At 39.6% G+C, this 10,296-nt stretch overlaps 1 protein-coding gene across 1 annotated transcript in view; it reads left to right on the top strand.

Moving 5' to 3' along the window:
* The first annotated feature begins 928 nt into the window (after positions 1-928).
* LIPC (lipase C, hepatic type) overlaps positions 929-10,296 on the top strand; it is a 58,196-nt gene continuing 48,828 nt past the window's right edge. The window contains exon 1 of the mRNA XM_069866420.1: positions 929-1,087. Within this exon, the coding sequence (XP_069722521.1) occupies positions 1,006-1,087 (82 nt within the window). The 5' untranslated portion in view covers positions 929-1,005. The remainder of the gene's footprint in view (positions 1,088-10,296) is intronic.

The raw sequence follows: 10,296 nt of genomic DNA, 5'->3' as shown, positions 1-10,296 counted from the left end.
CTGGAGGTTGTCTTAATCATTCAGAACCTGGGAGAAAGTTTACTGTGCCAGAGACCTACGACTAAGGAAAATGCGGCAACGCTGTCAAAGCACACAAGTGACACATAGTATAGACCCATCTGGCTAATTATACACTAGCTCAGGTATGCAGGTAGAGAAGGAGGTTGGCAACTTTAACCCACATAAGCTGACAATCCAATGATTAGTGGAATGCAGGTCCATTTGCAGCCTGTGCTGCCACGGCTACATCATAATTGGCACTTAATTCCTTTTAAATGAGCTAGAATGTGTCTCAAGAACATCGACTGATGTGAGAAAACGATCATGCTCCAAACTAATGCTAATAAGGCCTAGAGGACAGCATTGCTCCTACATTTATTACATACTCTTCCTTATGATTGTTTTACCAGAAGTGGAGAAAAATCTTGGTCAATTGGGCTTCATTAATGAATTTCTTATGTGATAAAAACTGTTCAGTCAATATCAAAGGAAGCATTTTGCTGTTATCCAAAATCTGGTACCAATTTTATCGCTGAAATAAGAGAAATGTTTATTATGTAGAGAATTTTGATGTTTCCCTTACTGGGATTTGTCTGTGTTAATGAAATATTTAGACTGAGCTTCAGTGCTTAAGGTTATTTTGCAATGTGTTCAGACTGAGCTGCTGACCAACGAAACCCAAGCTGGCTGCCCATGGCCCTTAGCAGAGAACAAATGCCATCAATTCCGCTGTGTTCAGAGCTGAGCACTGTTGAGCAAGGTAGGGGGATCCAGTTCTAAATCATTTCTGCCACAAGTGACATCAAATAAAACTGAAGAGGTTGGAACCAGGCAAATTCTCTTTTCACTCCATAAAAGGAAAGACCGGAGCTGTGGACAGGAGAATTCAAGGTTAATGATTAATAGGCAAAGAATTTCTTGCAAAGCACTGATAACTCTTTCTTTTCCCATCTCTTGGCAGAATTTAGCAGTGCATTCCCCAACTCTCATTCAGAGAAAGAAGAAATGAAAAGTTTGCAACTTCTCTTATTTTTGTTGCTTTCTTTTATTGCCACCCCAGGAAATGCATATGGAGGAAAGGAAAAAGGTAATATATTCTCAAACATAAATAGTGATCATGAACATTTAAAAAAAATGCTTATGCTAAAAAAATTAAGTAACATTAACTGTCTGATCATCAACATGTTGGGGTTTGAGGGTTTTTTGTGTGTTATATTCCTTTAAAATATGGCATTAATAACTGCCTATTTATCGGAAAATGTAGTTGTTTGTAATTACAACAAACACTTCTCACTAGAAATCTATATGTTCTTAGAACACGGACTTAAAGTTACCTGACCTTTAACAAATCTTCTGCTGAAGCTAAAAATGGATTAGTCTGAAAATATACACTAGATTGATACCAGTTATAATCTTCTTGGGCTAGAGGTATTCTATAAAATAGATTAAATCTACTATGAGCAAAAATTTCTAGCTATCTGACAGTGTTTAAGCTTTTGTTTTCTGAGTTCTCTAACATAGCCTGCCTTTCTCCTCAAGCGTGATGAATGTCTTTTAGTGAAAAAGATACATCTGCAGTGTGTTTTGGAGAGTACTGTGGAAGACCTGTATTTTTACACGGTTGTACAGTCATTTCCTATGCCTTTGTGACACTGTTTATTATGTCAGAATCCTTGTGACTATGAAGTAAGACAGTGCATCACACACCTGCATTTCTTAAATTCTCCCTAATGTGACTGACAATTTTTTGTCTGCTATCATTGTTGAGCCACGCATAGCAAGCATCAGTTTTCCTTCTTATCAATATTGCCTTTGCAATATCATAAGTCTGGAGGGGATAAATGTAGTTTTCTCCTTAGCTTGAAATAAAGGAAGTTGTGCACATTCACAGAAGTCTGGCTGCTTTCAGTAGCTGTGGTTTGTATTTATGTTAATTTGTATTACAGTTTTAGAAACCATTTGCTGTGAAAATGCTTTGTATGTAATAGGCACAGTGATACCAATTTGCAGGTGGGAGGACCACCTTTCTTTGATTCTGCACGTTAAACTTCTCCTTGGGTTCCATTCTGAACAACATAAAATCCTTGAATTAAAACACATTGAGAACTGTAAATTTCTATGAATGCCATAACTTGGCCTGACTTTACAGGCAAGGCTTGCACACCCTTAAGAGTAGCTGAACCTTAGCAAGCTGTTTAGAAACCTTGATAAAATTCTGTACGTTTGAAAGAACCAAAACCCAAGCTCTAACTTTAGTTTGAAGCATCTTGCATCATCTTTGCCTGGAGCTATTGAGACTCCACTATGTGCTTAGAGTTTAGTTCACCTTAGATGCAAACACAGCAGAAGAAGTCACTGCACTCCCGTTCTTTTACAGTCATGGGTCTTGCCTTATGCCAGCTCACATCCTCCTGCCCTGACTGGCTGTGGCACCATTTATAGCAAGGTCAGTTTCTTCACTTTCTCCATCCCCCTTTCCCCTCATGACCTAGTACTCCTGTGTCAATGGACTTCACTTGTTTGCTCATTGCTTCTGCAGCTTAAAACCTTGCTTGTGGGCCAGTAAAGACAGGTCATATGTCATATTAGTACTAGCAGATATGCCTAGTTCATTGTATGGGGAAGAGAGCAGAGCAGTGTCTCTAAAAAGCTGACAATTTAGTGTTTCTAAAAATGAAAAAAATCTACAGTGTTTTCTTCTAGAGGCTATTCTCAGCCTAACTAGAATCATAGAATCATTAGGTTGGAAAAGACCTTAGAGGTCATCAGCTCCAATCATACCTGTCCACTACTAAATCATGTCCCCAAGCACGTACTCTACCCATCTTTTAAATACCTCCAGGGATGGGCACTCCACCACTTCCCAGGGCAGCCTCTGCCAGTGCCTGAAAACCCTGTCTGTGAAGGAATTTTTCCTAATGTCCAATCTAAACTTCCCCTGACACTGCTTGAGGCCATTCCATCTTGTCCTATCATCTGTCACTTGGGAGAAGAGACCAACACCCCCCTCTCTGCAGCCTCCTTTCAGGTAGTTGTAGAGAGCAATAAGGTCTCCCCTCAGCCTCCTCTTCTCCAGGCTAAACAACCCCAGCTCCCTCAACTGCTCCTTGTAAGACCTATTCACCTGTTCACCATTTTCATTGCTCTTCTCTGGACGCGCTCCAGGACCTCAAGGGCTTTCTTATAGCGAGGGGCCCAAAACTAAACATAATACTCAAGGTGCTCCCTCACCAGTGCAGAGTATGGGGGGAGAATCGCTTCCCTGGTCCTGCTGGCCACACTGTTTTTAACCCAAGCCAAGATGCTGTTGACCTTCTTGACCACCTGCGCACACTGTTGGCTAGATCTGCTGCAGAGTAGTTACAAGGTCAAATGCCTTCCTATATGCTGAACTCAGCCCCTCATGTCCTATCAGTCTTTTATCTGTGCAACTTTAATTCCAGTTCTCCATTCACATTAACATGTATTTCTGCACCTTTTGCTCCCTTGTTCTCCTTCCCCAATCCAACCTCAGCCACAGCAACTTTGTCCAGAAGATAACATAATTCCTTGTTCTTGAAACTTTGCCTTATTTCTTTTACTTCATTTGATTCAGTATTGCTCAGCTAGTTCTCTCCTTCCCCAAACCAGCTCCAGTGTGTTGGCCACACCTAGTGACATCACGGAGTCTTTCTCCTCATTTCACTTCTCGATGATACAAATGTTTGCTGCAATAATGTATGCAAATGGCAATAAAGCATTAATTCTCACAAACTGAATTTAAGCTTTTAGTCCTGCATGAGAGACACTGCCAAGTGGAGACAGCTTTCAGTAAGCATAGAATATATTTTACTTATGCCTTGGAGCTTGTTTGTTCTTGCTTTAGCAGGAACCGCGGCAATCAATAGTGCAACTATAAGGAGCTACAAAGCCTTCTCAAAGGTTGCAGCAGATGAAGGAGATGCAGACCTTGCAGTATTCTTTAACTATATTCCTTTAAACAGCACGGCATATGGAAGTCAACTTAGGAAAGTCTTACTATTGCTTCTACTACTACTGGCTTCTCTCATTCAGCAGATTTTTATATAGTTCCTCGGTTTTCCAACCTTCAGACAAACAGGATGATTTTGGTTTTGTCTATTCTCTCATGACTGTTCTCAGCCATATCTCCAATTCACTTATTCCCGGCCTGGCCTTCTCACACATTCAAGATTCGTCATCCTGTGTGCCAAGCTTGGAACAACCTGTCTTTTTAACAATTTTTATTCTAATATGCTTGATACAAGCTTCTTGCATTATCTTAGTCCCAATTAATCTTCCATACACTTGGTGTTGCTCCCACAAAGTTAGGTGGCTGGCACATAATTTTAGCACAAGGAATTACCTGTAAGGCAACCATCCTCTAAAAGAGCAATTGCTGTGTAAAAGTCCTTCCCTTTTATTTGTACCTGGCAAATAAAAAACCCCTTCTGCTTCAATTTTCCCTGTATCATTCTATCAATCTACATAGTAAAAGAAATCACATCACAAAAAAAAATAATTTCTCAGAATTAGACTGCAAGTAACTCACTGCAGTCAGGTATATGTAAATTCTTTTTTTCAAGCTATGTAGATAAATATATTTTATAGATTCTTATTTTATACTTAATTACATAGAATAAGTAGGACTGCAATACTAGGCAAATACATCATCACATTTAAAACACACACAGAGGTTATTCTTAAAAAGCCACAGGGTGTTTCTGAAATGCCACGGTTTTCTCGTATTTTTATATACCAGGAAGGCATTTTTTGGCAGAAGTTCATTATCTAAAAGCAGCATCTCAGAAAAAGACCAGAAATAAGCACCTAAAAATAAAGCCCCTGAAGCTGAGCCAAGATGATTCTTTCTAAAAACATGTGAAAAATATTTTAACAGAATCTCTTATTTATTTTGATTCTTCTCCTGGAAATACAAAACTAGGTGGGAATATATTTCATAATTCCACTACATTGTGTACAGCAGATTTATACAGTAGTTGCTAGAACACATGCTGTTGAGCTAGCACGTTTTATTTGACAGTCTCACAGCTGGCAGTTGAGTGGGACTTTTTTTGCCCAAAAGGGAAGGTGGCATCTTAGTTGTTGCCCAACTCTGCTATATTTTAAGTCTTAGAGTGTTAACACTTTAAGATTATAACATAGACCAATGAATCATACAGAAACTTGAATAGCTGTTACGGGTTGTTTCTTCCCCGGTCATCTTATGGAGACATAAATGATATGTTTGGTATACCAAATCCTCCCAAGCCTGGATAAAAGGCAGTGTACGTAGAGTATACTATGTCAGATATGAATAACTACAAAAATAATAATTCCTACCTGAAGCTGAAAAACTATTGCAAATGAAAGAAACATGGAAGATTTAAAAGCCATTTAAACTGCAGCGAGAGAACTGAAGTCTGATGAGATGGTTATCTTTGACATTGAAGGTGAATATCACTTCTACTAACTAATTATTTAAAATCTACAATAAATACTAAAAATGTAGGGAACACCTTCCTTTTAATTCCTGAAGCATATTCAGTGGAATAATGACCTGTGCCTTAACTTTCCATTAGTTCTGTGTGAATTTGGTTTATAATAAACGACTGAAAAACAGGGACTAAAGCCAATAAGCTCACAGGATACCTCTAGTCTTGCTTCTAGTTTGTGAGAAAATTATAATTTTCCAGCAAAGGCAAAAAGCTAAGATAGCAAACACAATTCTTTTCATGGGACAGAATGTCACAGTAACCTGTTCCTCTCACTGAAACTCCGTGGCTAAAATGTCCAGCTACAAGTTCCAACTCAACTAGAATGCACTAAGCCTTCCACTCTCCTCAGGTAGACAAATTAATTATCTGATAAGTTGTGCACTATGGACAAACCATGGTTTGAATTTAAGATGAGCATTTCCATGAGAAGTAGCACTAAGTAAGCTTGGATTCCAGATCCTGTGTATCCTAAACTCCTCATGTCCTAAACTTCAGCTGTGTTTCCATGACATTCCTGTCCCAAGATCCTTCTTCCTATCTCTACAATATGTCTATATTCCTGAATTACTCCATGACTTAGCGCCCCCATGGTACCCACGGGTGTTCCAGCACGCTCAGGCTTCCTCATGGACCTTACGTAAACCTTGCTAGCACCGTCCTCAGTCTGAGATCCACTCCATGGTTTCTCTCCCCAGCCCTGCACTACTGTCACCACCTCCCATCTGCTACCTAGCCTTTTTTTGCCTTGCTCCTCACACACGCTGTGACTGTTTGGGGGGTGTGCTTGTGTCCATGGACTAGCTAGGCTCATGGATCAGGTAGTGACTGGCCCAAGGCTGCTCTCTGCGCCATGTAGGAAGCTGGTATTCTCCTGTGTTTGGCATCAGTGCTCAAACAAGATCAAATTTCAGGGAAAAAGTGTTCCAATTGCATCCAAAAGGCCTGCATGTGTTGAACAAGCCAGTCGCCTCCGAGTCTCCCTGTCTGGTTAGCAGTTGGCTGTCTCCAAATGACACAGCTAAGCTTTATGGATCAGCGAGATGCTGGAGTTAAACATTTACTTGAACCTACGCTAATGCAATATCAAAGGGTCTCCTCTATGCAGCTGCTGATTTGCAGAAAACATGGGAATTTAATATTTTATACCTCTTTCTCTATAAAGCTGGATTTAAATTGGGTCAAAAAATTACTGAAGAGAATGATTCTCTTTCTCTCACTCTTCTTTGTATGCACAAACATACCACGATTAAAACAGCCTATGGAAACAAGACTAAAAAACATTAACAGTTCTAATTTACTAGAATACAGTTTGTGCATCACCACTGACTTTGAAATTCACCTCACTTCTAGTTAGATCATTTAAACAGGGACTCAGGAGCTATATTTTATGACTCAGTAAAACATTGGTCCAAGAAGTCCTGACAGCTGAAAGTTCAGGTGTTAGGGTACCAACCAGTTACACTAGTGATCTACATTATGCCATTATTAGGAAAAGTTCTACCAACATATTTGCTGCCATTTTCTGAGTGGATATGTCTCATAAATACAGTATGTGTACACAGCATTTGCAATGATCTCGAGACTTAGAATTCCACCAGAATTTCCATCATCTAAACCAGCTATTCATCCTTTCAGCACCTGGAAAAATCTACAAATAAAATTTCAGACAAATTTTCATCACAGAGTACAAAACAGAACTGAAGTCTAACCAACTAAAGACCTTTACTTTTTCCCATGAAAAGAGACAATAATGGGAACTCAATCAACAAAGGAGCTATCCATGCATGAAACAAGTTTCAACATTTCTACTAATGCAAATGACTGAACATGTTTATGAGGAGCTTAAGTTCATCAGAGGATTGTAATTCACTTGACTCCCACATTACATTCTTCCAACTACTATTGCATGAATAGCAGTTGGACTCATAGACACTTGAGAAATTTGAACATACAGAACATTTCTTGATAAGCAACTAGACTGCACTGTCACATTAACTGATTTTCTTCCTTTTTCTGTCAAACTAGAGAAGGTTATAGTTGTTTTCTTAAAATCTATATAGTTTTAACAGAAAACAGCTATCAATAACATTCATTAATAAAGAGAATATTTTTCTTTTCTGCTTATTTTGTAGTTTACTCTAGGTTTATATTGCACATTTCATTTTGGAAAACATAGTTATGCCCAATACATGTGGAGCTCCAGGGTTAGTATTAGGGTTGCATCAACAGCAGTGCAATATTGATGATGCAGCTTGTAACACCATATGGTCCTCTAGGGTGGCCTTAGCACAGTGACCTTTTCTCCTCTATGTTAGCTAGAGCTAAGAGACTGTTTTCTGAAGCTAAGTTGGATTCCTTTTTCAGTGGAATAGCTTGGCAGCAGGTGGATGGGCCAGCAGACACTTCCAAGCAGCATGATTAAGATTTCCTAGCAATATAAGCTATAAATGGCAAAAGAGACAGAAGGGGCCATCTATCTGCACATGCCAAGAGTGGGTGATAAAGTTCACTACTTTGGCAACAGGCCAAATGCAAATTACAGTTCTTGCAAAAAAAAAAAAAAATTAACATCAATGTTAATAAAAAGTTAATCCAAGTATAAAAATTACCATTTTCACACTTTGTAGCCTTTCTTCCAGAAAAGTGTAGTGGTTTTTAAGTAATATTATTATGATATCTTACTTGCTTGCTCCTCTAATTTTTAAAAAATTATTACAGGCGCTAATATTCCCCAGAAGCATTAACTGTGCAGGACTGCACTCTTTCACACATACCCAGGATAATCAGCCAACAAAAGTTTTTGCTGGTGCTGAAATGCTTCTAAGTCAACATGGTTGCTTTCTGGATGTGGAAATAGGAAGTGTTGCCTAAAAATCATCTAACAGTTTGGGCTGGAAGGGACCTCAAAGCCCATCCAGTTCCAACCCCCCTGCCATGGGCAGGGACACCTCCCGTTGGATCAGGGGCTCCAAGCCCCATCCAACTTGGCCTGGAACACCTCCAGGGATGGGGCAGCCACCACTGCTCTGGGCAACCTGGGACAGGGCCTTCCCACCCTCACAGGAAAACATTTCTTCTTAATATTTAATCTAATTCCCTCTTACAGATTAAAACTCTTGCCCCATGTCCTACCCTTGCACTCCCTGATCAAGAGCCCCTTCCCAGCTTTCCCGTAGGCCCCCTTTAAGTAGTGGAAGCTGCTCTAAGGTCTCCCCAGAGCCTTCTCTTCTCCACGGTGAACAGCCTCGACTCTCCCAGCCTATCCTTGAATGGGGGATGCTCCAGCCCTTGGATAATCTTCATGGATTTCTCGGGACCCACTCCAACAGGTCCATGTCTTTCCTGTGCTCAGGACTCCAGAACTGAACACAGAATTGACCTTTCAATGGAATTTCAGGATTGTTATAAAAATACTAATAATTAAATTCTAAAATTTTTTGTCTGAAAGCACATAAGAAATTACATTTATGATTTAATAGTGTAGCATTTTGATTAGTTATATTTCCAGATGATTATTTTCTTTGTTTTGGTGATGTAGAATAGCTAGTTTTCATATTTATGTCACTTTGTAATTTTAACTTCAAATGATAGTGCTAATGCCTCCAAAGTTTCCTTTTTTAGGATCTGGTAATATGAAGAGAAGGAACAAGGGAGAAACTCTGATCTTATTTTTCAAGGGGGATTTGTTTGGACAATTTTTATTCACTACAGACAAAATACTTTTTTTATGCTTTCACTCCAGTGAGAGGAACTTCTTCATGATGAGGACAGTGAGGCCCTGGCCCAGGTTGCCCAGAGCAGTGGTGGCTGCCCCATCCCTGGAGGTGTTCAAGGCCAGGTTGGATGGGGCTTGGAGCTCCCGATCCAATGGGAGGTGTCCCTGATCCAATGGGAGGTGTCCCTGCCCATGGCAGGGAGGTTGGAACTGGATGATCTTTAAGGTCCTTTCCAACCCAAACCATTAGAGGATTTTTAGGCAACACTTCCTGTTTCCACATGCAGACAGCAACCATGCTTTTTTTTTTATCTTCTTAAGTCATAGCTCAGATTAAGTGGCAATGGGAAGGTCTGCTGGCTACTCAGTATTCTTCTGCGTTTAATTTTAGGTAGCAGAAACCAAAATAATTACTGCAGAGGTTCATAGAGAATACAATAAAAGCAGGAGTATGATGTATTATTCTATCCAAGAGGGTTCTTTGCACCTCCTTCCTTCCAAACCCACTTCTATAAATTTAGTAAATCCATAGAATTTGCACTTTGGTTTTGGTTTTGCTTTTATGATTCTGCACCCTTTTCTATCTTTCTAGTCCAGTTTATAAAGATTGTCTATACCCATAAAAAAATCTTCACCTTTACAAAACATTAAGTGCTAGTCAGTGAATTCCATTTAGGACACATACATGGCCTTAAGATCTATCTAGCCATTCATTAAAATGAAATGTTACTTCCCTGAATACCATCAAATAGCTGATATTTATGGATCTACCAGAATTACTTAAGGTAGTAGTTAATTTCCATCCATGAAGTATCAATGTCAGTTCTTAAGCTGGGTCAAAACAAAAAAAATCACTTCTAGCTTTGGATGCTTTGAATATGATCATCCTGATTTACAGAAAGGAATTGAATTCCCAGACATCTGAGGGTTACACTGCAACCACTCAGGAACCCGGTACTCTGAGCTCAGGACCTCTCAGTACATAGGCATCAGATCAGCGCTTAGCACTCCACAACCCCAGCACATCGTTGCTTCTGATATCCTCTTTAGACATTCTGGACCAAGCCCAGAGTAAACTGAACAAAT

Source organism: Phaenicophaeus curvirostris, chromosome 12 (assembly GCF_032191515.1).
Source record: "Phaenicophaeus curvirostris isolate KB17595 chromosome 12, BPBGC_Pcur_1.0, whole genome shotgun sequence".
Lineage (NCBI taxonomy): Eukaryota > Metazoa > Chordata > Aves > Cuculiformes > Cuculidae > Phaenicophaeus > Phaenicophaeus curvirostris.
The sequence above is the reverse complement of the archived record's forward strand: the minus strand, read 5'-3'. Positions and strand labels throughout refer to the sequence as shown.